Source organism: Oncorhynchus mykiss, chromosome 10 (genome assembly GCF_013265735.2).
Source record: "Oncorhynchus mykiss isolate Arlee chromosome 10, USDA_OmykA_1.1, whole genome shotgun sequence".
NCBI classification, from domain to species: domain Eukaryota; kingdom Metazoa; phylum Chordata; class Actinopteri; order Salmoniformes; family Salmonidae; genus Oncorhynchus; species Oncorhynchus mykiss.
In genome coordinates, this window is record NC_048574.1 from 19,862,577 (window position 1) to 19,890,299 (window position 27,723).

The window sequence follows — 27,723 nt, forward strand, 5'->3', positions numbered from 1 at the left end:
TTTTGGAATAATGTGAAGGGGTAGGCCTATAGCCTAAATTGAATTGTCAAGGCTTGCTTGAAGGCTAGTCTGCTCAGTTTAAAATCACCCTCGCTCTTTCTCTCTTCTCTCACAACCTGCCTGGATGAGATCAGTTCAATTTGGTTTCGCATATGGGATTTGATTGCCTTTTCGATTGGCATCAAGTCTGGCTAGACATTTTTACCCATTTGGCTATTCTCTGGATTAATTGCGTGCGCTTGAATCTGTGGAACCGTTTGAGGAAATCAAGCGATTTTTATTTTATTTTTGCGGTTCAAGTGGTTCAGTAGCCTATTCTCTGGCTCATTGCGATTTGTGTAGGTCGTGAAGCTTCGTCTGCCTGGTTATTTTTTTTATACAGTAGCCTATATGGACTGGATACTCACATTTGCCATCTTTATTTTTCCATATTGAGCCATGTTGGCTTTGCGCAATATAACTTTTTTGTGCATGGGTTCTTCATCCTTCAAATGTGGTGTTTCTAGATTTTTATCATAATTCTGCGTTGGTTCGCCACTCATGCGCTATGGGAGGTTGAGTGAGTAGCAAATTAGCAGATGAATAGGTGTCCTATTCACGATTTGCCAAGTCTGTTTACAATGTACAATGGGGACTAAACAGACGAAGGGAGCCGCGTCGGACACCGGCGGGTCTTGCTCACTATTCAGCGCTTGGAGACGGACGCAGAGCTCGTTCAGCCGGTGGTCTTCGGGTGATCGGCTGGGACGCAGCGGGGCTCCTCCACCCTACCAGAAACGCATCAGTATGATCCAGGAGGTGTTTGTGATGGCTAGGGAGGGGAGACAAGAGGACGCCACGGAGCTGCTGAAGACACTCCGACAGGTGAGTTGTGTGACATAAAAAATCATGTCAGAATCAGTGTTGAGATAAAAAAAAATACAGCGTTCCATGTTAACACACACACACAGGATGTTTGTGACATTGCTGTAGGTGCTTGATTTCGTGGAAATCGGTATGAGGTGAATCACATGCTGACCCAGCTGGGACCCCGGGGAGGGTGTTGCTGCTTGGATTTGTACATTTGAAATTAGTGGAGGGTGCTTCATCCCTTCAACCCCCGACATATCTGGTTCTTATTCACTTGACTAGACGGCAAACAGAAGAAACCCGACCACAACGGGGAGGGACTGCCTTAACTTTCCAATAACATGCTTGTTTTTAGTTGCAAAATGTTTAGCTACGTTTTGCAGTAATGAATATGACCCTGATGTCGAGCCCATTGTGCCATGGCTCCCCCTCTCCACTGCATAGCTGCAATTCAATAGACCCCCGAGAGTATTATGAATTATCGAATGGATGCATATGTCATAACCAGTGTTGCCAACTAATTTTCAGGGTAAGTTGCTAGAGGCAGGTTGGGTTGTTGCTAAATAACGTTGTGATGTCATTGCGTGACAACGTAAAACAGACGTCATTACGTAGAATACACAATAACGTTACTCAAATTGATGGGCCATCATGGCAAAAAAATATGATTTGACGTTTATTCAGGTACAGACTCCCACTCTTTTCTGTACATTTTTGATTGAGACATGTTGATTGATGTTGTAAGTTCTGTTCAAGATCAAACATTCGTGAAAAAAGTTGACAGGGTAGTCTGAAAAGTTGCTAAATCGAGCAACAAAATTGCTCAATTGGCATCACTGTCATAACCCTGCAAAAGAGTTACACAGGATTTAACTCCCTCTATGTAGGTCTAAAAGTATCTACTACGTCATGTTTTCTATGGAGTTTTTCCGAGCCATCGTGTTTTGCTTGCCGTTTTAGGCTGGGTTTCTGTACAGCACTTTGACATCAGCTGATGTAAGAAGGGCTTTATAAATATATTTTTTTGATTTAAATAAATTTGATTTATGTTTTCCTTCGCTTTGTGTCCCATGATGTCCGGTGTATTTTCATGCTAATGTTAGCAGGCCAGCTGTAGAGCAGAGGCGTTGTTCCCTTTCAAATGGAGAATCCATTATGACGTGAATGCTGCTTGTCTCCTTTCACATCCCTGTGCACGTGTGCATTGCTAATCACTACTCTGCACTACTCTACTGCATCCCCACAAAACACGTTCATGGGTCGGTTTCACAGACACAGATTAAGGCTAGTCAAATCAAATGTATTTATATAGCCCTTCGTACATCAGCTGATATCTCAAAGTGCTGTACAGAAACCCAGCCTAAAACCCCAAACAGCAAGCAATGCAGGTGTAGAAGCACGGTGGCTAGGAAAAACTCCCTAGAAAGGCCAAAACCTAGGAAGAAACCTAGAAAGGAACCAGGCTAGGAGTCATCATGTCAGGTAGTCCTGAGGCATGGTCCTAGGGGTCAGGTAGTCCTGAGGCATGGTCCTAGGGCTCAGGTCCTCCGAGAGAGAGAAAGAAAGAGAGAATTAGAGAGCATACTTAAATTCACACAGGACACCGGATAGGACAGGAGAAGTACTCCAGATATAACAAACTGACCCTAGCCCCCCGACACATAAACTACTGCAGCATAAATACTGGAGGCTGAGACAGGAGGGGTCAGGAGACACTGTGGCTCCATCCGAGGACACCCCCGGACAGGGCCAAACAGGAAGGATATAACCCCACCCACTTTGCCAAAGCACAGCCCCCACACCACTAGAGGGATATCTTCAACCACCAACTTACCATCCTGAGACAAGGCCGAGTATAGCCCACAAAGTTCTCCTCCACGGCACAACCCAAGGGGGGGCGCCAACCCAGACAGGAAGATCACATCAGTGACTCAACCCACTCAAGTGACGCACCCCTCAAGTGATGCAGCCCCTGTAATAGGGTTAGAGGCAGAGAATCCCAGTGGAAAGAGGGGAACCGGTCAGGCAGAGACAGCAAGGGCAGTTCGTTGCTCCAGAGCCTTTCCATTCACCTTTACAGTCCTGGGCCAGACTACACTCAACCATATGACCCACTGAAGAGATGAGTCTTCAGTAAAGACTTAAAGGTTGAGACCGAGTTTGCGTCTCTCACATGTCTCACATGTCTGAAACACATGCTTCTAGCGAGGGCAATTTTGGGGCTTCTCCATGTTTCATTGAAATGTACAGCTGTGTGTCATCTACATACTAGTGAAAGTTAACATTATGTTTTTGAATGACATCCCCAAGAGGAAAAATATATAGTGAAAACAATAGTGGTCCTAAAACGGAATCTTGAGGAACACCGAAATTTACATTTGATTTGTCAGAGGACAAACCATTCACAGAGACAAACTGATATCTTTCCGACAGATAAGATCTAAACCAGGACAGAACTTGTCCGTGTAGACCAATTTGGGTTTCCAATCTCTCCAAAAGAATGTGGTGATCGATTGTATCAAAAGCAGCACTAAGGTCTAGGAGCACAAGGACAGATGCCATTAAAAGGTCATTTACCACCTTCACAAGTGCAGTCTCAGTGCTATGATGGTGTCTAAAACCAGACTGAAGCATTTCGTATACATTGTTTGTCTTCAGGAAGGCAGTGAGTTGCTGCGCAACAGCCTTTTCTAAAATTTTTGAGAGGATTGGAAGATTCGATATAGGCCTATAGTTTTTTATATTTTCTGGGTCAAGGTTTGGCTTTTTCAAGAGAGGCTTTTCTACTGCCACTTTTAGTGTGTTTGGTACACATCCGGTGGATAGATAGCCGTTTTATTATGTTCAACATAGGAGGGCCAAGCACAGGAAGCAGCTCTTTCAGTAGTTTAGTTGGAATAGGGTCCAGTATGCAGCTTGAAGGTTTAGAGGCCATGATTATTTTCATCATTTTGTCAAGAGATATAGTACTAGAACACTTGAGCGTCTCTCTTGATCCTAGGTCCTGGCAGAGTTGTGCAGACTCAGGACAACTGAGCTTTGAAGGAATATGCAGATTTAAAGAGGAGTCCGTAATTTGCTTTCTAATAATCATAATCTTTTCCTCAAAGAAGTTCATGAATTTATCACTGCTGAAGTGAAAGCCATCCTCTCTTGGGGAATTATGCTTTTTAGTTAGCTTTGCGACAGTATCAAAAAGGAATTTCGGATTGTTCTTATTTTCCTCAATTAAGTTGGAAAAATAGGATGATCGAGCAGCAGTAAGGGCTCTTCGATACTGCACGGTACTGTCTTTCCAAGCTAGTCAGAAGACTTCCAGTTTGGTGTGGCGCCATTTCCGTTCCAATTTTCTGGAAGCTTGCTTCAGAGCTCGGGTATTTTCTGTGTACCAGGGAGCTAGTTTCTTCTGAGAAATGTTTTTAGGGGTGCAACTGCATCTAGGGTATTGCGCAAGGTTAAATTGAGTTCCTCAGTTAGGTGGTTAACAGATTTTTTTCCTCTGGCGTCCTTGGGTAGACAGAGGGAATCTGGAAGGACATCAAGGAATCTTTGTGTTGTCTGTGAATTTATAGCACGACTTTTGATGTTCCTTGGTTGGGGTCTGAGCAGATTATTTGTTGCAATTACAAATTTAATAAAATGGTGGTCCGATAGTCCAGGATTATGAGGAAAAACATTAAGATCCACAACATTTATTCCATGGGACAAAACTAGGTCCAGAGTATGACTGTGACAGTGAGTGGGTCCAGAGACATGTTGGACAAAACCCACTGAGTCGATGATGGCTCCCAAAGCCTTTTGGAGTGGGTCTGTGGACTTTTCCACGTGAATATTAAAGTCACCAAAGATTAGAATATTATCTGCTATGACTACAATGTCCGATAGGAATTCAGGGAACTCAATGAGGAACGCTGTATATGGCCCAGCAGGCCTGTAAACAGTAGCTATACAAAGTGATTGAGTAGGCTGCATAGATTTCATGACTAGAAGCTCAAAAGACGAAAACGTCTTTTATTTTTTGTAAATTGAAATTTGCTATCGGAAATGTTTGCAACACCCAGGCCTTTGCGGGATGCACGGGGGATATGGTCACTAGTGTGGCCAGGAGGTGAGGCCTCATTTAGCACAGTAAATTCATCAGGCTTAAGCCATGTTTCAGTCAGGCCAATCACATCAAGATTATGATCAGTGATTAGTTCATTGACTATAACTGCCTTTGAAGTAAGGGATATAACATTAAGTAGCCCTATTTTGAGATGTGAAGTATCATGATCTCTTTCAATAATGACAGGAATGGAGGAGGTCTTAATCCTAGTGAGATTGCTAAGGCGAACACCGCCATGTATAGTTTTGCCCAACCTAGGTCGAGGCACAGACACGGTCTCAATGGGGATAGCTGAGCTGACTACACTGACTGTGCTAGTGGCAGACTCCACTATGCTGGCAGGCTGGCTAACAGCCTGCTGCCTGGCCTGCACCCTATTTCATTGTGGAGCTAGGGGAGTTAGAGCCCTGTCTATGTTGGTAGATAAGATGAGAGCACCCCTCCAGCTAGGATGGAGTCCGTCACTCCTCATTATTAGTCATGGCCTGAATAGCATGCTCAATGCAGATTATCCATAGAAAGTGTTTCTTAGTCCACAACTACACTTAATCTGTGTTCTGGAAACTGGTCCTCGATGTAGCCTACTGATTTACTTTCCCTGGGAGACAACATCTGCATCCCTATGGGCCCTAGTCAAAAGTAGACTACATAGGAAATAGGATGCCATTTGGGACATATTCTGTTGGAGATGGACAGTCATTTTGCATGCAGATGTTCTCTCCCAGGGAAAGTAAATCAGTAGGCTACATTTAGACACACCTCTTGATTTAGTTTTATTTTCTGTAGTTATATTGAACGGGTAGGGCAGACAGGTAAGGTAGGATAAATGTGAGTCAGAAAGGCAGCGTACTCTCTTTCAACTACACTGTATCCATTATGTTTTTAATCAAGGGGAGAATCCGGACTTCCACTTAAATCACATTTTGCTGTAGTCTCCCATTGACATCAATGTATGACTAAATGAAAACTTAAAAATTCACTCCAGGAACTTAAGCACAACAATTTCGTAACATATAGTACAAATTGCATTACCAAAATATCATATGAATTGCAAAAAAATAAATAAAATGCATTACATTTTTTGCAGGATGTAGCAGCATACAAAATGGATGACGTAGTACACAAAAAAACTTTTGGCTTGTGAGCACCGCTTTCAAAACTACTGGCTGAAATTATACAAAGGTTTGAGAGTGCATCTTTAAGTGGAAGTTAAGGTTTGCCACCAAGTGAATTCAATGTAAACAGTTAATCCCTTTTCCCCTGGCTGTAGGATCTAGGCATGGAGTCCACGTCTCTGGACGATGTTCTGTACTGCTACGCCAGCTTCAGGAACCTGGTAGATCCTATCACCCACGACCTCATCATCCGCTTGGCCAGATACGTGACCTGCCCCAAGACGGTGGGACCATCTTTCTCTCTCTCTCTTTCGCACACACAATTTCTCCCTCTCTCTCTCACACACAAACACACACACACACACACACACACACACACACACACACACACACACACACACACACACACATCTCTCCCTCTCTCACACACACAGTGTGTTATGGACCTTTGCAAATAATTTGCAAATAAATTCATAAAAAATCCTACAATGTGATTTTCTGGATTGTTTTTCTCCTTTTGTCTGTCATAGTTGAAGTGTACCTATGATGAAAATTACAGGCCTCTCTCATCTTTTTAAGTGGGAGAACTTGCACAATTGGTAGCTGACTAAATACTTTTTTGCCCCACTGTTGCTGTACCGTGATATTTGCACTGCTACTCAGTAAACCTCCAATTGTTCTCCACTACCCGCTAGAACCTTGTCGTCCCAGTGACATGCAGACCACCCCTGTCCACCTGGATCCTAGGGCCTTTGAGAGATAGTGACCCATCCTTTGAAAGAGTACACAGTGCCACCTACAGAACAGAAGCATTTCTAACTCCCCCACCCCGAATATACTGTATACAGCTATTCAAAAAATGTATATATAAAAAAATTATTACATCTCTCAATTTATTTCCACAATTAACAAATCATATGCGTAATAATGTTGGCACTTCCTGCAAAGGATTATTACCTATAACCAGGACTGACATTACAAAAAAATCTTATTTGACTTTCCAATCAGTATCCACAAACAGACAAAATACATCCTCTGCAAGCAAACAATTGTGATTCATCCTATCCTTTCCCTAACAACATTACCTCATAGCAACAGATGTGGATACATACACACACACACTCCCCACCCCTCCCCCACAAACAACCACAAGCTCAGATGTTCAACAGTTGTTCCAACCCCGAGCCCAACTCGAGAAGACTTGATGTGTGAATGCATATACAGTGGAAGCTGTTTGAGAAGGCATGCCAAATTGAGCAGGAATGGGGAGATTTGATTAAACAATTTCTAGTCCTATCTGATGGAGCTCAGATACACCCTTTTCTCTGCAAAAACACATGCTGGTCCCCCGTTGTGACCATTTTCCCAAGCAGCACTCTGCAGTCAAATAATTCGATTATTTTGTCGCCAGGGCCACTAATCTCCCCCCCTCTGATTGTCCGAGTGTGACCCCCTCCCCATGGGTTACTGCAGCTAGTGTTGCCAGCACTGCCACTACCTGGGTGGAGTTACTCCACCAGAATTCTCACCAGCTAGGTACGAAGTCGTCAAGGTTCTCATTAGCAGCTTTAAGAGATTCCTTGTGTATTTGTAATTTACGTTTTTATTAGGATCCCCATTAGCTAATGCCGTAAAACTAGTTAATCTTCCTGGGGTCCAACACCAATTAACAAGACATTACAAACAACCACAAATCAAGACTTTACAAACATTCAACAAGTAGACAATACAGACAATTGAAATACCTGACAGGAAACACATTTAACATTCAGTTTATGCTTTCTATTTCCTGTCCAGTCACATGGTGGATTTGAAGGTGGATTTACTTTATGCCTGAGAAATATGGATTGGTAAAGAGTTCCATTCAGCTATGGTTCTATATAAAACTGTAGATTTAAGGCGATTTGTCCTTGGCTTGGGTTGTCTTAGCTGCCCTGAATTTGCCTGTCTGGTTTGGTGGTTATGCATGTTGCTAGTATGTACTAACTGTCCTGAAAAATACAGTTTTTAAAAAAAATATTACATTCCTAAAGAAAATCAGAAGACTGGGTAGTCATTCGTTTTTAACGTGAAGCCATGAGAGATTCTGATGCATTTGGATAATATTCATATGGAAAGAGCAATGAAGAGATAATCTGGCAGCCCTGTTTTGAGCAATTTGGGGCTTTTTTTAAGTATCTTTCTTTGCTGCAGATTACCATATAACTGGACAGAGATTGAATCACCTGATTCAGTGTGCTAGATGTTATATACTCTGAACATTTTTTTTTAAACCAATCTTAATATTATCTATGTGTTCTGACCATGATAAAGCTGCATCCAACATCACGCCTATTAGGGTTTTTTTTTTCACTTGCTCAACATGCATTCTATTCGTTGACAAATTCAATTGGAGATCATCAGAAAGCATATATTTTGAACCTCTCAGCCTCCAGTATTTATGCTGCAGTAGTTTGTGTCGGAGGGCTAGGGTCAGTCTGTTATATCTGGAGTATTTCTCCTGTTTTATCCGGTGTCCTGTGTGAATTTAAGTATGCTTTTCCCTTTTCTTTTCTTTCTAGGTTCTGGCCTTTCTAGGGAGTTTTTCCTAGCCACTGTGCTTCTACACCTGCATTGCTTGCTGTTTGGGGTTTTAGGCTGGGTTTCTGTACAGCACTTTGTGACATGTAAAAAGGGCTTTATAAATACATTTGATTGACATTTTGTTTTAGAAATGTTCAACACCAATTTATTCATATCAACTCACTCAGACACCATTCTTAGTTCACTGCTCAGTACATCTGTTCGCTCATTACATTCTGATCCTGCACTATACATTGTAAATTCATCAGCATACATGACCACTCTTGCTTTGTTCATTACTGAAGGTAAATCATGAGTAAAGATAGAGAAGTGGGCCTAGGACTCTTCCTTGAGGAACACCACAGTGTATATCTGTACTGTTTGAAAAGCAAACATTTAAAGAACACTTTTTGCCTTCTACTGGATAGATAGCTTTCCATCCAGTATAGAGCTGCAGACTTAAAACCATAACATTTGAGTTTACCTAGTAACAGTTCATGATCAATTCCATCAAAAGCAGCATTAAAATCTAGCAACACTGCACCAACTAACTTCCTGTCATCCATAGTCTTTAACCAATCATCTGTCATTTGTGCTAAGGCTGTACTCGTAGAATGCCCTTCTTTGTATGCATACTGGAAACCCATACTGGAAACCCGTTACATGAGAAATAATCCTTGATTTGTACAGATACAATTTTTTCCAATAATTTACTTAACGCAGGCAGCAAGCTTATTGGATGACTATTAGGACCAATGAATGCAGATTTGTTTATCCTTAGGTAGTGGAATAACCTTTGACTCGTTCCAGACTTCTGGGTACACCCTATACATCAAGCACTTTTGAGAGATTGGGGTAGATATTTGATTAGCCTTAACTCTAAGCAATTTGGCATCAAGATTATCTGTACCAGTTGACTTGTCATTTGAAAGAGACAGCAGCATCCTTTCTGCCTCTTCCCTTTCTACTTGAAATTCAGACATACATTGCCTCTCCTTCATGATAGTCTTTTATGAGGGTATATGACATGGAGCCATCAGTTGGAATCACAGCATTCCTCAACTTGTGCACTTTGCCTGTAAAATATTCATTAAAGTAGTTTGCGATGTCATGTGGTTTCGTAATAATTATACTCTCTGATACAAAAAAAGAGACGGACAAGTTCGAATTCCTACCCATAATAGTGTTCAACGTTCTCCACAGCTTTTTCCCATCACCCTTTGCTTCATCAATTTTGTGCTGATAGAATCCCTTCTTTCCTTTGTTTAGCTTGGTCCCAAGATTTCTTAATTTACAATAACTTTGCTTATCAAACAGAGTGCCAGATTTATCTTCTACTTTTTTCGCATACCGTTGAATCATTAAATTTCTCCGCACATCATCAATCAATGGAGCACTGTTTGACCTCACAGTGCATTTTCTTAAAGGGGCATGCTTATCAGCTATACTCGTAAATAATTTCATAAACAAATTTAATGACATTTCAGGATCATCCTAACTACACACTTCTAATCATTGCACATTCTTAATCTCATCCACAAATGAGTCCTGATTGAACCCCCTGTAAGGCCTGCGGTAGATTACCTTAGGGGAAGCCTTTGGTATTTAAGTTTTCCTAGTGCAACCAAGTTATGATCACTGCAACCTAGTGCCACTGATAGAGGTTTAGAACAATGTTCAGCCATGTTAGTAAAAATGTGATCGAATAAAGTTGATGATGTGATACCAGACATATTAGTGTATGTTCTGGTTGGCAGGTAGCCTAGTGGTTAGAGCGTTGGACTTGTAACCGAAAGGTTGCAAGGTCGAATCCCCGAACTGATGAGGTCAAAATCTGTCCTTCTGCCCCTGAACAAGGCAGTTAATCCTAGGCCATCATTGAAAATAAGAATTTGTTCTTAACTGACTTGCCTAGTTATGATCACTGCAAGGTAAAAAACAAAATGTCACAACTTCGGTCAGGTTACATACATTGGCAATATAAATACTTTTGGACAGTTGGTGTTATAGGAATATTGATTTTTATATCTCCCCAAAAATATATTTTCGGGGGGGGGGGGGGGGGGCTGGAATTACTTGTCTGTCGCTCCTCCTAACTCCTTGGGAAGGAGGGTCAACAATCAGTTTGTCATACCTCCGATATGCTATGTCACCTCGTTCTCTTGCAGCCGTCATAGCTGGTATTAGTTCCTTCTTTGATGGACTGCGTCTGAGAAATCCTCATTGATGAAGATGAAGGACCCTTTAATGCGTTTGGCTTTTTCAAAGACTGCAAGCTTATCCTTGAAACTGAGGAATTTTACTACAATTGGCCTGGGTCTGGTTCCATTGGCATCATGAGTGACCCCTGGTTTCCCAGACCGGTGAGCACGTTCCAGTTCAACCTATTGATCCAATTGTAGCTCTTCAGAAAACTACTTTCGAACTTTGTCCTCTGATTCAGCCCATGTCTCACTTTGGCTCTCCTGTATTATGCTCACCCATCCGGGGATTTTTAAAGTTATTTCAATAAAGTAGTTTGAATTGAATATGCTTTGAAAGCAGTGCTAGCTAGCTAAGGTGTTTTACAGTTAGCAACCACTACGACACTCTTTTGCTAACTACCGTAGCACTGTCCTGTCAAACACCTGTCTCCAAAAATGACTGTCTCCAGTTGTGGTAGCCTGTTGCCATCATATTTGGCCTCTATTTGTGGATGTTATTGGTCAAAGGCCTCTTCCCCCGTCCAGAATGTCCACTGTGTGTGAATCCTCCTCAGAATCATCGGTCAAGACAGAGGTGTGTTTCAGGGATTGATAGTAGCCTCAGTCAATATCTGGCAGGGAAAGAAAGCACCCTGGGCTACATGTCAAGGCTGTTATGAAAAAGAAAGGTCCAATAACATCACTCGCTTGCCTTAGTTCTCTCATTCACTCCCACTCACTTCTACATTTTCTCTCTTCCGCTTCTTTCACTCTCTTCTCAGGAACAGGATTTCCTGGGTGCTATGGAGAAGGTGTGTCGTCAGTTGATGTACCACCTGAGCCCTCACTCCCAGTGGCGCAGGCAGGGGCTCCTGAATAGCAAGCCTCAGCCCAGGTGAGTCCCATTGGGAGGCTAGTTAGGACAGGCCACTGGCCTACAAAAGGACACCTGCACTCATGCACACACATTTGTATATTTTGTATTTATTAGGGATCCACATTAGGTGCTGCCAAAGCACTTACATTACATATAAAACAAAATCTAAAACAGTACATCACTACATATGCACAATACAAAATGTTTAATACCATCATTTGGATTAATCCCCTCTACCACACGGAAACCCACTAATCTACTGACGGAACGCAAGAGTTGGCTAATAACAGACCTCCATCCTATGCTAGCTTGCTCCTATGCTAGCTTGCTACCGATTTAGCTGTCTAAATCGGCGTGACCCCCAACCAACCTCTCCACTCACTTGACCCTTTTGATCACTCGACTGAGCATGCCTCTCCTTAATGTCAATATGCCTTGTCCATTGCTGTTCTGGTTAGTGTTTATTGGCTTATTTCACTGTAGAGCCTCTAGTCCTGCTCATTATACCTTATCCAACCTATTAGTTCCACCACCCACACATGCAATGACATCTCCTGGTTTCAATGATGTTTCTAGAGACAATATCTCTCTCTTCATCACTCAATACCTAGGTTTACCTCCACTGTATTCACATCCTACCTTACCTTTGTCTGTACATTATACCTTGATGCTATTTTATCGACCCCAGAAACCTCCTTTTACTCTCTGTTCCAGACGTTCTAAACGACCAATTCTTATTGCTTTTAGCCGCACCCTTATGCTACTCCTATACTCTGTTCATCTGGCGATGTAGAGGTGAATCCAGACCCTGCAGTGCCTAGCTCCACTCCTATTCCCCAGGCGCTCTCTTTTGACGACTTCTGTAACCGTAATAGCCTTGGTTTCATGCATGTTAACATTAGAAGCCTCCTCCCTAAGTTTGTTCTATTCACTGCTTTAGCACACTCTGCCAACCCAGATGTTCTAGCTGTGTCTGAATCCTGGCTTAGGAAGACCACCAAAAATTCAGACATTTTAATTCCAAACTACAACATTTTCAGACAAGATAGAACTGCCAAAGGGGGTGGTGTTGCAATCTACTGCAAAGATAGCCTGCAGAGTTCTGTCCTACTATCCAGGTCTGTACCCAAACAATTTGAACTTCTACTTTTAAAAATCCACCTCTCTAAAAACAAGTCTCTCACCGTTGCCGCCTGCTATAGACCACCCTCTGCCCCCAGCTGTGCTCTGGACACCATATGTGAACTGATTGCCCCCATCTTTCTTCAGAGCTTGTGCTGCTAGGCGACCTAAACTGGAACATGCTTAACACTCCAGCCATCCTACAATCTAAACTTGATGCCCTCAACCTCACACAAATGATCAATGAACCTACCAGGTACCTCCCCAAAGCCTTAAACACGGGCACCCTCATAGATATCATCCTAACCAACTTGCCCTCTAAATACACCTCTGCTGTTTTCAACCAAGATCTCAGCGATCACCTCATTGCCTGCATCCGTAATGGGTCAGCGGTCAAACGACCTCCACTCATCACTGTAAAACGCTCCCTGAAACACTTCAGCGAGCAGGCCTTTCTAATCGACCTGGCCGGGGTATCCTGGAAGGATATTGATCTCATCCCGTCAGTAGAGGATGCCTGGATATTTTTTAAAAATGCCTTCCTAACCATCTTAAATAAACATGCCCCATTCAAGAAATTTAGAACCAGGAACAGATATAGCCCTTGGTTCTCCCCAGACCTGACTGCCCTTAACCAACACAAAAACATCCTATGGCGTTCTGCATTAGCATCGAACAGCCCCCGTGATAAGCAGCTGTTCAGGGAAGCTAGAAACCATTATACACAGGCAGTTAGAAAAGCCAAGGCTAGCTTTTTCAAGCAGAAATTTGCTTCCTGCAACACTAACTCAAAAAAGTTCTGGGTCACTGTAAAGTCCATGGAGAATAAGAACATCTCCTCCCAGCTGCCCACTGCACTGAAGATAGGAAACACTGTCACCACTGATAAATCCACCATAATTGAGAATCTCAATAAGCATTTTTCTACAGCTGGCCATGCTTTCCACCTGGCTACTCCTACCCCGGTCAACAGCACTGCACCCCCCACAACAACTCGCCCAAGCCTTCCCCATTTCTCCTTCTCCCAAATCTGCTCAGCTGATGTTCTGAATGAGCTGCAAAATCTGGACCGCTACAAATCAGCCGGGCTAGACAATCTGGACCCTTTCTTTCTAAAATGATCTGCCAAAATTGTTGCCACCCCTATTACTAGCCTGTTCAACCTCTCTTTCGTGTCGTCTGAGATTCCCAAAGATTAGAAAGCAGCTGAAGTCATCCCCCTCTTCAAAGGGGGTGACACTCTTGACCCAAACTGCTACAGACCTATATCTATCCTACCATGCCTTTCTAAGGTCTTCGAAAGCCAAGTCAACAAACAGATTACCGACCATTTCGAATCTCACCATACCTTCTCTGCTATGCAATCTGGTTTCAGAGCTGGTCATGGGTGCACCTCAGCCACGCTCAAGGTCCTAAATGATATCTTAACCGCCATCGATAAGAAACATTACTGTGCAGCCGTATTCATTGATCTGGCCAAGGCTTTCGACTCTGTCAATCACCACATCCTCATCGGCAGACTCGACAGCCTTGGTTTCTCAAATGATTGCCTCGCCTGGTTCACCAACTACTTCTCTGATAGAGTTCAGTGTGTCAAATCGGAGGGTCTGCTGTCCGGACCTCTGGCAGTCTCTATGGGGGTGCCACAGGGTTCAATTCTTGGACCGACTCTCTTCTCTGTATACATCAATGAGGTCGCTCTTGCTGCTGGTGAGTCTCTGATCCACCTCTACGCAGACGACACCATTCTGTATACTTCTGGCCCTTCTTTGGACACTGTGTTAACAACCCTCCAGGCAAGCTTCAATGCCATACAACTCTCCTTCCGTGGCCTCCAATTGCTCTTAAATACAAGTAAAACTAAATGCATGCTCTTCAACCGATCGCTACCTGTACCTACCCGCCTGTCCAACATTACTACTCTGGACGGCTCTGACTTAGAATACGTGGACAACTACAAATACTTAGGTGTCTGGTTAGACTGTAAACTCTCCTTCCAGACCCATATCAAACATCTCCAATCCAAAGTTAAATCTAGAATTGGCTTCCTATTTCGCAACAAAGAATCCTTCACTCATGCTGCCAAACATACCCTTGTAAAACTGACCATCCTACCAATCCTCGACTTTGGCGATGTCATTTACAAAATAGCCTCCAATACCCTACTCAACAAATTGGATGCAGTCTATCACAGTGCAATCCGTTTTGTCACCAAAGCCCCATATACTACCCACCATTGCGACCTGTACGCTCTCGTTGGCTGGCCCTCGCTTCATACTCGTCGCCAAACCCACTGGCTCCATGTCATCTACAAGACCCTGCTAGGTAAAGTCCCCCCTTATCTCAGCTCGCTGGTCACCATTGCATCTCCCACCTGTAGCACACGCTTCAGCAGGTATATCTCTCTAGTCACCCCCAAAACCAATTCTTTCTTTGGCCGCCTCTCCTTCCAGTTCTCTGCTGCCAATGACTGGAACGAACTACAAAAATCTCTGACACTGGAAACACTTATCTCCCTCACTAGCTTTAAGCACCAACTGTCAGAGCAGCTCACAGATTACTGCACCTGTACATAGTCCACCTATAATTTAGCCCAAACAACTACCTCTTTCCCTACTGTATTTAATTTATTTATTTATTTTGCTCCTTTGCACCCCATTATTTTTATTTCTACTTTGCACATTCTCCCATTGCAAATCTACCATTCCAGTGTTTTACTTGCTATATTGTATTTACTTTGCCACCATGGCCTTTTTGCCTTTACCTCCCTTATCTCACCTCATTTGCTCACATCGTATATAGACTTGTTTATACTGTATTATTGACTGTTTGTTTGTTTTACTCCATGTGTAACTCTGTGTCGTTGTATGTGTCGAACTGCTTTGCTTTATCTTGGCCAGGTCGCAATTGTAAATGAGAACTTGTTCTCAACTTACCTACCTGGTTAAATAAAGGTGAAATAAATAAAAAAATCATACAACAATATCCCAATGTATGCGTATGCATGTCTTTGTACCTTTGTGTGTCTCTTCACAGTCCCCGTTGTTCCATAAGGTGTGTGGAAAAATCAGATTCTACTGCTTGCATAAGTTACCTGATGTGGAATAGAGTTCCATGTGGTCATAGCTCTATGTAGTTGTTACAGGAATATAATATATAATATATATATCTGTTTTAATACCCAAATAAAATTAAACACTCTGTCAATTCATAAGAATTTGTAAGACTCTTATTTGTATAAAATGGACAGAGACCAGTCTTAAAAGTCAACCAGCAGTGTTTATTCTCGAGAATACCGCCCATGATACATTTTACACACATTATATTCAGTACTAGGATTATAAAGAAAATGCATACATATACAGTAATATGATAGTATTCTGATTAGTCAGTCCTGATTGAAATGTATACATTAGTCATTATTGATAAAAATTCCCTTAACAGTAGTACTGTGTGCCTCCCACAGTCTGTTTATTTACTTGGACTGTGAAGAGACCTCTGGTGCCATGTCTCGTGGAGTATGCATGGGTGTCCGAGCTGTGTGCAAGTATCTTAAACAGAAGCTTGGTACATTCAGATTGACATGCATGTCATTACTGTTCGCAATCTGTGTTCTTTTCAGGGCCAGCCGTGCTTTCCTGTTCTGAGACAACTGCAATTTTCCTAAGTCCCTCTTTGTTGTACCTGACCACACTACTGAACAGTAGTCAAGGTCGACAAAACTAGTGCTTGTAGGACCTGCCTTGTTGATGGTGTTTTTAAGACACCCCACCCATAGCACACGTTCCAGCAGGTATATCTCACTGATCATCCCCAAAGCCAACACCTCATTTGGCCGCCTTTCCTTCCAGTTCTCTGCTGCCAGTGACTGGAACGAATTGCAAAAATCGCTGAAGTTGGAGACTTTTTTATTTCCCTCACCAACTTTAAACATCAGCTATCTGAGCAGCTAACCGATTGCTGCAGCTGTACATAGTCCATCTGTAAATAGCCCACCCAATCTACCTACCTCATCTCCATACTGTTTTTATTTACTTTTCTGCTCTTTTGCACACCAGTATCTTTACTTGCACCACATCATCTGCTCATTTATCACTGCAGTGTTCATCTGCTAAATTCTAATTATTCGCTCCTATGGCCTATTTATTGCCTACCTCCTCATGCCTTTTGCACACACTGTATATAGACTTTCTTTTTTTCTACTGTGTCATTGACTTGTTTATTGACTTATTATTTATTCCATGTGTAACTCTGTTGTTGTCTGTGTCACACTGCTTTGCTTTATCTTGGCCAGGTCACTGTTGTAAATGAGAACTTGTTTTCAACTAGCCCACCTGATTAAATAAAGGTGAAATATATATATATTTTTTTTAAGAAGCCAGAGTAGTGCTATGTTATGGATGTACTTCTCCCCATCTTAGCTACTGTTGTATCAATATGTTTTGACCATGACAGTTTACAATCCAGGGTTACTCCAAGCAGTTTAGTCACCTCAACTTGCTCAATTTCCACATTATTCGTTGTGAGATTTGGTTTAGGTTTTAGTGAATGATTTGTCCAAAGTACAATGCTTTTAGTTTTGGAAATATGTAGGACTAACTTATTCTTTGCTACCTGTTCCGAGACTAATGGCAGCGCTTTGTTAAGTGTTGCAGTCATTTCAGTTGCTGTAGTTGCTGACGTGTATAGTGTTGAGTCATCTGCATACAGAGACACACTGGCTTTACTCAAAGTAAAGATTGAAAAAGGTAGGGGGCCTAAACAGATACCCTGCGGAATTCCTAATTCTACCTCGATAATGTTTGGGGCTTCCATTAAATAACAACCTCTGTGTTCTGTTAGACAAGTAACTCTTTATCCACAATATAGCAGGGGGTGTAAAGCCATAGCAAATACGTTTTTCCAGCAGCAGACTATGATCAATAATGTCAAAAGCTGCACTGAAGTCAAACAAGACAGCCGCCAAAATAATTGTATCATCAATTTCTGTCAGTCCTAACAGCCGTCATTTGTGTAAGTGCTGTGCTTGAGTGTCCTTCCCTATAATCATGCTTAAAGTACATTTGTTTACTGTGAAATAGCATTGTATCGGGTCAAACACAATTTTTTTCCAGAAGTTTACTAAGGGTTGGTAACAGGCTGATTGGTCGGCTATTTGAGCCAGTAAAGGGGCTTTACTATTCTTGGGTAGCGAAATGACTTTAGCTTCCCTCCAGGCCTAAGGGCGCATACTTTCCAGTAGGCTTAAATTGAAGATGTGGCAATATCGTCTGCTATTATCCTCAGTAATTTTCCATCCAGATTGTCAGACCCCGGTGGCTTGTCATTGTTGATAGACAATCAATATTTTTTTCACCTCTTCCACACTGACTTTACGGAATTCAAATGTACAATTCTTGTCTTTCATAATTTGGTCAGACATACTTGGATGTGTAGTGTCAGCATTTGATGTTGCTAATGAAAAAGTAACTAAAGTAGTTGGCAATATCAGTGGGTTTTGTGATGAATGAGCCATCTGATTCAATGAATGATGGAGCCGAGTTTGCCTTTTTTTCCCAAAATGTCATTTAAGGTGCTCCAAAGCTTTTTACTATTGTTCTTTATATCATATATTTTTGTTTCAAGGTATAGTTTATTTAGTTTAGTCTCATGATTTCTTACTTTGCAGTATGTTTGCCAATCAGTTAGGCTGCCAGACCTATTTGCCATACCTTTTGCCTCATCCCTCTCAACCATACCATTTTTTAAATTCCTCATCAATCCCAGGGGATTTAAGTTTTTACAGTCGTTTTCTTAATGGGTGCATGCTTTTTAGTAACTGGAATAAGCAATTTCATAAATGTGTCAAGTGCAGCGTCTGGTTGCACCTCATTACACACAACAGACCAGCAAATATTCTTTACATCATCAACATATGAATCACTACACGACTTATTGTAGGACCACTTATACACTATATTAGGCCCAGCCTTTGGAACTTTGCTTTTCCTAGATATGGCCACTCTATTGTGATCACTACGTCCTATGGGTTTGGATACTGCTTAAAGCACATTTCAATACATGTTGATGATTTCATTCCTATGCTCTTTGTAAATACTCTGGTAGCTTGACTGACAACCTGAACCGGGTTGCAGCCACTGGTTACAGTTTGAAGTTTTTTCTTGGGTGGGCAGCTTGATGAGAGCCAGTCAATATTTAAATCACCCAGAAAATATACTTCTGTTGATATCACATACACAACCATTCAAAAGTTTGGGTTCACTTAGAAATGTCCTTGTTTTCTGAAAGAAAAGCATATTTTTTTTGCCCATTAAAATAACATAAAATTGATCAGAAATACTGTGTAGACATTGTTAATGTTGTAAATGACTATTGTAGCTGTAAACGGCAGACTTTTAATGGAATATCTACATAAGTGTACAGAGGCCCATTATCAACAACCACCACTCCTGTGTTAGCTAATCCAAGTTTATCATTTTAAAAGGCTAATTGATCATTAGAAAACCCTTTTGTAATTATGTTAGCACAGCTGAAAACTGTTGTCCTGATTAAAGAAGCACTAAAACTGGCCTTCTTTAGACTAGTTGAGTATCTGGAGCATCAGCATTTGTGGGTTCGATTACATTCTCAAAATGACCAGAAACAAAGAACGTTCTTCTGAAACTCGTCAGTCTATTCTTGTTCTGAGAAATGAAGGCTATTCCATGCGAGAAAATGCCAAAAAACTGAAGGTCTTGTACAACACTGTGCTACTCCCTTCACAGAACAGCGCAAACTGGCTCTAACCAGAATAGAAAGAGGAGTGGGAGGCCCCGGTGCACAACTGAGCAAGAGGACAAGTACACAAGTGTCTATTTTGAGAAACAGATGCCTCATAAGTCCTCAACTGGCAGCTTCATTAAATAATACCCACGAAACACCAGTTTCAACGTCAACAGTGAAGAGGCGACTCCAGGATGCAGGCCGTCTTGCAAATTCACACCAATCACTACCTTTCTGCTTGAAATACTGTGAAGGTTGGCCCTAATCTCAGATCTATGATCATATTATCCTACTACTAATCCTACCCATAACCATTAGGATTATGAAATATACAGTGCCTTCAGAAAGTATTCCCACCACTTGACTTTTTCCACATTTTGTTGTGTTGCAGCCTGAATTTTAAATGGATTAATTTGAGATTTCTTTTGTCAGAACCCTATAATGTCAAAGTGGAATTATGTTGATAGAAATGTTTACAAATGTACCTAAAAATGTAAAAACAAATGTCTTGAGTCAATAAGTAGTCAAACCCTTTGTTATGGCAAGTCTAAGTTCAGAAGTAAAATTTTGCTTAACAAGTCACGTAAATTGGATGGACTCACTCTGTGTGCAATAGTAGTGTTTAACATGATTTTTGAATGACTACCTCATCTTTGTACCACACACATACAATTATCTGTAAGCTCCCTCATTCGAGCAATGAATTTCAAACAAAAGTTCAACCATAAAGACCCGGGCAATTTTCAAATGCTATGCAGAGAAGGGCACCTATTGGTAAATGGGTAAAAAAAATGTAAATTGTATTTTTTATTTAACCTTTATTTAACTAGGCAAGTCAATTAAGAACAAATTCAAATTTACAATGACGGGCTACACCGGCCAAACCCAGACGATGCTGGACCAATTGTGCTCCGCCCTATGGGACTCCCAATCACAGACGGTTGTGATACAGCCTGGATTTGAACCAGGGTGTCTGTAGTGATGCCGCTAGCACTGAGATGCAGTGCCTTAGACCGCTGCGCCACTGTGGAGCTCAAAAAAGCAGACGTTGAATATTCAATACACTTTGGTCGGTGTGACACCCAGTCACTACAAAGATACAGGCATCCTTCCTAACTCAGTTGCCAGAGAGTAAGGAAACCATGGATTTCACCATGAGGCCAATGGTGACTTTAAAACAGTTACAGAGTTTAATGCCTGTGATAGGAGAAAACTGAGGATGGATCAAAGTTGTAGTTACTCCACAATACTAAATCTATTTGAACATCTATGGCAAGACCTGAAAAAGGGTTGTCTAGCAATGATCAGCAACTAATTTGAAAGAGCTTGAAGAATTTAGATTATTATTATTTTTTTACTTTGCACAATCCAGGTGTGGAAATCTCTTAGAGACTTACCCAGAAAGACTCTGTAATCGCTGTGAAATGTGCTTCTACAAAATATTGACTCAGGGGTGTGAATACTTGCATGTAAGTAAATTAGACATTTCTGTATTTCCTTTTCAATACATTTGCAAAACATTATAAAAGCATGTTTCACTTTGTCATTATGGGGTATTGTGTGTACATGGGTGAGTTTTTATTTAATCAATTTTGAATTCAGGCTGTAACACAACAAAATGTGGAATAAGTCCAGGGGTATGAATACTTTCCGAAGGCACTGTATCTGACTCTGGATCAGCAGTTAGAGGCAACTTTTAGCGTCTGGAATACAGGAACAGGAAGCAATCCTCTACCCATTATGTCTGTTGGAGATAAGGCATCAATTTAGTAAGCTGTTGTTTTCCATCGTTAAGCCACTTTAAACTAAGTGCCCTCCCCCTCGTTAAGAGGCTATTATTGCCAAGAAAGAGATGGCAGAGGATGTGAGGGGAGAGGTCCCATTTTGGACCGTCTCCAATTCTTGGTACCTCTGATCATCGAGATAAAGAGAAATTAATTCCTATCAGTTTTATCCCTCACATCTCTTTGTCTGGGAACACACTGGGCTGTGAGATGACAATGTGGTCTATGTATCCTAAATTGCTCCCTATCCTCCTTCCCTTTCATTGATAGGTAGAGAATGAGTTATCATATGGTAGAAGAGTAAGGCGGCCAGTACGTTGCAATAAACTTTGAACTATAATCAGAGGCAGGTAGACTAGTGGTTAAGAGCGTTGGGCCAGTAACTGAAATATTTCTGGTTCGAATCCCGAGCAGACAAGGTGAAAAATCTGTCAATGTGCCCTTGAGCAAGTCACTTAACTTATTGGCGCACCCATCCTGTTAGCGGGATTATTTTCGTCAACATCCGCTGAATTGCAGAGTGCCAAATTCAAATTAAATTCCTGAAAGTATTTCATTTTCATGAAATCACAAGTGCAATATAGCAAAACACAGCTTAGCTTGTTGTTAATCGACCTGGCGTGTCAGATTTAAAAAAAGCTTTACAGCAAAAGCTATCCAAGCGTTTATGTTAGGACATCAGACTAAACATTACAAACAGCTAGCAGCCTAGTAGATTGGTCACGAAAGTCAGAAAAGCAATCAAATTAATCGCTTACCTTTTGATGATTTTCGGATGTTTGCACTCACGAGACTCCCAGTTACACAATAAATGTTCATTTTGTTCCATAAAGAAAATTTTAAATCCAAAATACCTCCATTTGGTTAGCACGTTTTGTTCAGAAATCCACAGGCTCGAGCGGTCACGACGGGGCAGTTGAAAATTCCAAATAGTATCCGTAAAGTTCGTAGAAACATGTCAAGCGTTTTTTATGATCAATCCTCAGGTTGTTTTTACAATAAATAATCAATAATATTTCAACCGGACCGTAGCTTTTTCAATAGGAGAGAGGGAGAAAAGGTCTGCTCCAAGCTATTGCGCATGCAAAACTCTGCTGGCACCCAGGCATCCACTGACGCGATGTGATCCTTCTCGCTCATTTTTCAGAATAAAAGCCTGAAACTATGTCTAAAGACTGTTCACACCATGTGGAAGCCATAGAGAAAGTAATCTGGTTGATATCCCTTTAAATGGAGGGAAGGCATGCAATGGAACAGAGAGGTTTCAGGAAAAACAGCACTTCCTGGTTGGATTTTCCTCAGGTTTTCGCCTGCAATATCAGTTCTGTTATACTCACAGACAATATATTGACAGTTTTGGAAGTTTTGGTGTTTTCTATCCTAATCTGACAATTATATGCATATTCTAGATTCTGGGCCTGAGAAATAGTCAGTTTCATTTGGGTACGTTTTTCATCCAAATATCAAAATACTGCCCCCTACTAGTACATTTTTGGATATACTATGTTAACACTGTTGTTCTAAATCTAAAGCTCTTTGGTCTTTCATAGGCTTATATCTACATTTCAATACAATGTTCTACAGTGAAGGTAATCTGCCGAGAGGGGTAACAAGTACACTGTAAACACCAATGCAATGTAGAAACAGAAAATATTTATTCGGCCAAACATTACTGTTGTATACAGTAGCATACAACAAAACCATAAACATATGTAAACCAAAGGTATATTCTTTAGAATACAGTAAAGAACACAATTGTGTGTGTGGGGTCCCGGGGGGGCAGTCCAGGAATTGGTAGGGGGGGCAGTCACCAGTGCTAAGCTACGCTTCATCTCTTCTCCGGCCTGGGTCTGGCCACAATACTTCGTCCACATCACAAGATACGTTTACTCTTGTTAAACATCGAGGGAAGTATCTCCTAGCATGGCGTATCCAACCTTTGACAGAGGCAACCTCTATGTCCCTGCCTGGAGAAGCGGCATGCGGGCATAGGGTTGGCGATCATACACTTTCCAGCGCCAGGCTGAGAAGAATTCCTCTATGGGATTTAGAAAAGGTGAATATGGGGGTAGGTACAAAACTACAAATTGTGGATGGGTGGCAAACCAGTTTTGGACCAGAACAGCCCGGTGAAAACTAACATTGTCCCATAAAACTCTAGCAGGCTCCTGATCTGGATCAGGGACAAGCATTGTGTAAATTGCATCCAGAAAAGTGAGCATATGGCCGGTGTTGTACGGACCCAGTGTGGCATTGTGATGGAGGACCCCGTTTTGAGTGATGGCAGCACACAGTTATTTTACTGTCCAGGGACATTGGTAATTGCCCTCTGTCCTATTACATTTCTTCCGCGGTGCCTGGTTTTGGTGAGGTTGAAGTCAACCTCATCCACATAAATAAATTAATGGCGAATAACATGGGCATCCAGCTCCAATACTCTCTGTAACAGACAAAATGATATACAGATGAGTAAATAGTTTATGTCTGAAGTACTGGAAGTAGTGTTGCATACATACCTCTACAAAGTCATGTGGCATATCCTTGACTCTGTCAGAGTTTCTCTCAAATGGCACCTTGTAAAGTTGTTTCATTGTCATTCGGTGCCTTTGGAGGATGCGTTGTATGGTCGACAGGCTTACAGCATTGATGTTGTTAAATATTAATCCTAATTGCATTATTGGCCAAAACCATATTTATAATTGCAGTCTCTTGTACATCTCTAAACAAGAGTCCTCGTCCTCCATGATGTCTTTGCCTTTCCACTCTGTACAGAATTCAAACACAGACTCTCAGTCCAGCCTCTCTCATGGTCAAACCGTGGTTGATCACATGATCAACAAGTGTTGCCCTAATCTCATCAGAGATGGCTCTCCTTCCTTCTCTTCTTTGCCCTCGTCCTCTTCTTCCTCTTCCTCTCCCTCCTACTCCTCTTGCTCTCTGTCCATTTTTGGCATCCATTGTTCAAAACAGGTAATCTGACCTTTGACCTATTTATAGGCCTATACTAGGCTATTAGTGTTTGCACATGTGAGTGACCAGGTGAATAAGTGTAGCATTTTGATTGGTTGTGTTTAGAAAAGGAAAGCAAGTCACTTCCTGTTAGATTTTTGTGTTTTAGGTAGTACTATGTGTAGTGTTTTGAAAAAAGTGTTTTATGCAATTGACAACTGAATCAAAGGCTGAGAAATAGCTTATGGTTTTGGATATTTGGTGTGTAGTTTTGCACTTTGAGTGAGAGGTTTCAAAAATCGTGTGACATGAAAAGATTTTGTGTGTAAGCAGTTGGAAAAAACTGTAATAGTTCACAAAAGTTTATTGCAACGTACTGGCCGCCTGCTCTTCTTCTTTCTTGGATTACCTGCCATTTAGGGGCCTACCTTCCCACTGCCCTCATCTCACTTGTCATCATATGGTAGAAACCAATGATGTAGAAACAAGTCTTTTCACCTATCAGTGATCATTAAGGAGAGGATGCAGGGAAAGGAAAGTTTATTATTAGTTGCCCTGACCTCAAAGCCAACAAAGGCCTGTGTCCTAATCCAGTTGAATCAGTGAGCAAACCTGAAAGCAGGCGTTCATTTAGCAGTCAGGTAATTACTGACGGTGACAGTGTGTGTTTAGAGGATTGATGTGTTTGCAGTCATTTGCCTCTCATACTGCATCTTCTTTCCCCAATTGGCCAGAAGCCAAGCATTTTAACATTTCCCATTGTGTGTGTGTGTGTGTGTGTGTGAGCGCCTGCTTCTCTGAGTGTGTGTGTGCTTGTGTATGATCCCCAGTGCCATTAATCTTCTCCAGAGGGTCAGTGGGACCCTGGCCTCAGTGGGAGATCTATCCTAATTGGCTTAGCATTGATCAATGGGCTGACAAGATACCCTTTCAGTGTCATTTGACCCTCATTTTTGGTGTACTTTACAGTGTGTGCGTGTTACCGAGTTATTGCTTTTCTCTCAGCTAATAAAGACCAGCTTTAAGTCACTCTTTGTCACTCTTTGGCTGACTAGAAGTGCAGTAGCACTTCTAGTCAGGCAGACCCTGAAAAACATTCCAACCCCCATACCCATGTCCTGAAGCAAACTAAAATACTTATTCAAATATACATTAACTGGGCACATTCATAGAGATTTTCCCTCAGAAGACACAATATTTTACTACTATATAGGCTCAGGTCAAAAGTAGTGCATCATGTAGGGAATAGGGTGCCATTTTGTATACAGACCTGGAACAAGGCCTTTACTTCTTCTTATTCCCCTGATATACCGTGTTAATGTCTCTCCTCTTCCCAGTCTGAAAGCCACCCTCTCTTCCCCTCCCGTGGGCGGTACTGTGGACCTCTCTGGCGTGCCACTGGGTGTACGGGACACGGAACGCCTGGCCGCACACCTTTGCCTGCACGCCGCCCTTGTGCGAAGCCTCGAGTTGGGCTTCACCGAGCTCACAGACCAGGTATTATGAAAACAGCTCATCGTTACGAATACAGCTTGTATAATATATTAAATGACTACAACACATTCTAATTTCAACCAAAAATCATGGTATTTCATATTCTCAAACAAAAATTCTAAACTGAGCAAGAGCTTGTGTAATCCACAGAGATGGAACCCTAAATAGTTTTATCTCTATGCTGTAACCCATCCCTAGAACAGCATGGAACATCTTCCGAGAAAGGAAATTACACCCTACTAGTAATGCACAGATGTTGTCACCAAATAACTATATATTTTAATCACAATATTACAAGGGATGCAATTTCATCTCTGTTATGCTCCAGGGGGAAGTTTCCCCTAGGTGCAGATCCAGGATCAGTACCCCCTCCCCAATCTTAACCTTAAAAATGTGTGGGGAAAATGCATCAGTGACTAAAGGCATCTTCACCCTACTCCCTCTGTTAAACAGGCACTGCTATTGCTGCTGCCCACGCTGTCCACGCTGCCCTACCTCCAAACGCTGGCACTCAATGGCAACCGGCTGACGCGCGTCGTCCTCCGCCAGCTCACCGACACCCTCAAGGACCCGCGCTGCTTCCCCGCCCTCACCTGGATGGACCTGGGCAATAATGTGGACATCTTCTCCCTCCCCCAACCCTTCCTCATGGGCCTGAGGAAGCGCTGTCCCAAGCAGGGCAAGCTGCCCACCATACAGGAACAGGGAGAGGCCCAGGGACAGGGGGGCCATGCCCAGGGAGAAGACCCAAATGGCAGGCTACCAGAGGAAAGAGCTGGGGTCTCTAATGAGTGGCAGGGATCGAGGACACTGGACGAGACAGAGGAGTTAGAGGGTGAACTATGGGACTATAACATGAGGACGCACGAGATTGAAAGCAGTGAAACGAAGAGTAAGGAAAAGAGAGATCCAATGAATGGAGACAGAGGACAAAATTATTTAAAGAGCGTTGCGTCCCGTGGCAGGGAGATTGATGATCACGGGTCCCCTCAGTCAACCAATCTGAACTGAAAAATTATTTTTGGCTGTGTATTGAGTGAGGTGAAACATTCAGAAAATTGCAGATAGAAACGTCATGAAGAGAGCTGACACCTTTCCCTATTCTGCATGACAGATCATTTCTACACAAAACATTACTATCTGTAACATAGTTCTCTTCTGAGCAGGCCCCTGATACATGGGTATTATTAACACCTCTAGAATTGCAATATTTTGGTAATTTTTCCAAAATTCCCAGGTTTTCCAGGTTGGAAGATTCCCGGGATCAGGAGGGAATGAACTTGGGAATTTGGGAAGATTCCAGAGATTCAAGAAACCACAATTTGCAACCTTACACCTTCCTGTGTACATACAGTATGAGGCTGAAAGATAGGGTGAGATTACAGAGGGTGCCTAGTCTGAACTAATGTCTCTCACCCAGGGGTGCAAGTAGATTTAATTTCTTACCGGTACGTGACCTACTATGTGTGCACGCCGTAGGCCTAGTAAACACAACCAGTTACAACGTTTTCATCTGATTGTCAAACAATAACTTAACAAAAGGCGCTCCTGTTGGCTAGCCACACACGTTTGTCCACTCACAAAATAATTCCAGCAGCCAAACAGTGCACTGTACACCCACAATTTGATAAATGGATAAATACATCTGTTACAAAAAAAACTAAGTGATTGTCATTAGGCCCAATACACTTGTAGCCTGAATTGATGTGTCCACTGCTTTATGCACAAGTCTGTCATCAAATCAAACTTTATTTGTCACATGCAACGAATACAACAACAGCATAATAACAAAACAAAACAAAAAATTCATCCAAGTTAAATTGGAGAAAGTATTTTACACCATTTTAAAGATAAAATTCTCGTTAATCCAGCCACAGTGTCTGATTTCAAAAAGGCTTTACAGCGAAAGCACCACAAACGA

General features: G+C 42.0%; 1 protein-coding gene across 1 annotated transcript; it reads left to right on the top strand.

Moving 5' to 3' along the window:
• On the top strand, positions 1-27,723 carry LOC110533468 (leucine-rich repeat-containing protein 75A-like). The gene is made up of 5 exons (XM_021617702.2): positions 1-864; positions 6,225-6,353; positions 11,597-11,709; positions 25,646-25,805; positions 26,256-27,723. Exons 1-5 carry the CDS (start codon positions 628-630, stop codon positions 26,811-26,813), a joined length of 1,197 nt encoding a protein of 398 aa, XP_021473377.2. The 5' UTR covers positions 1-627; the 3' UTR covers positions 26,814-27,723.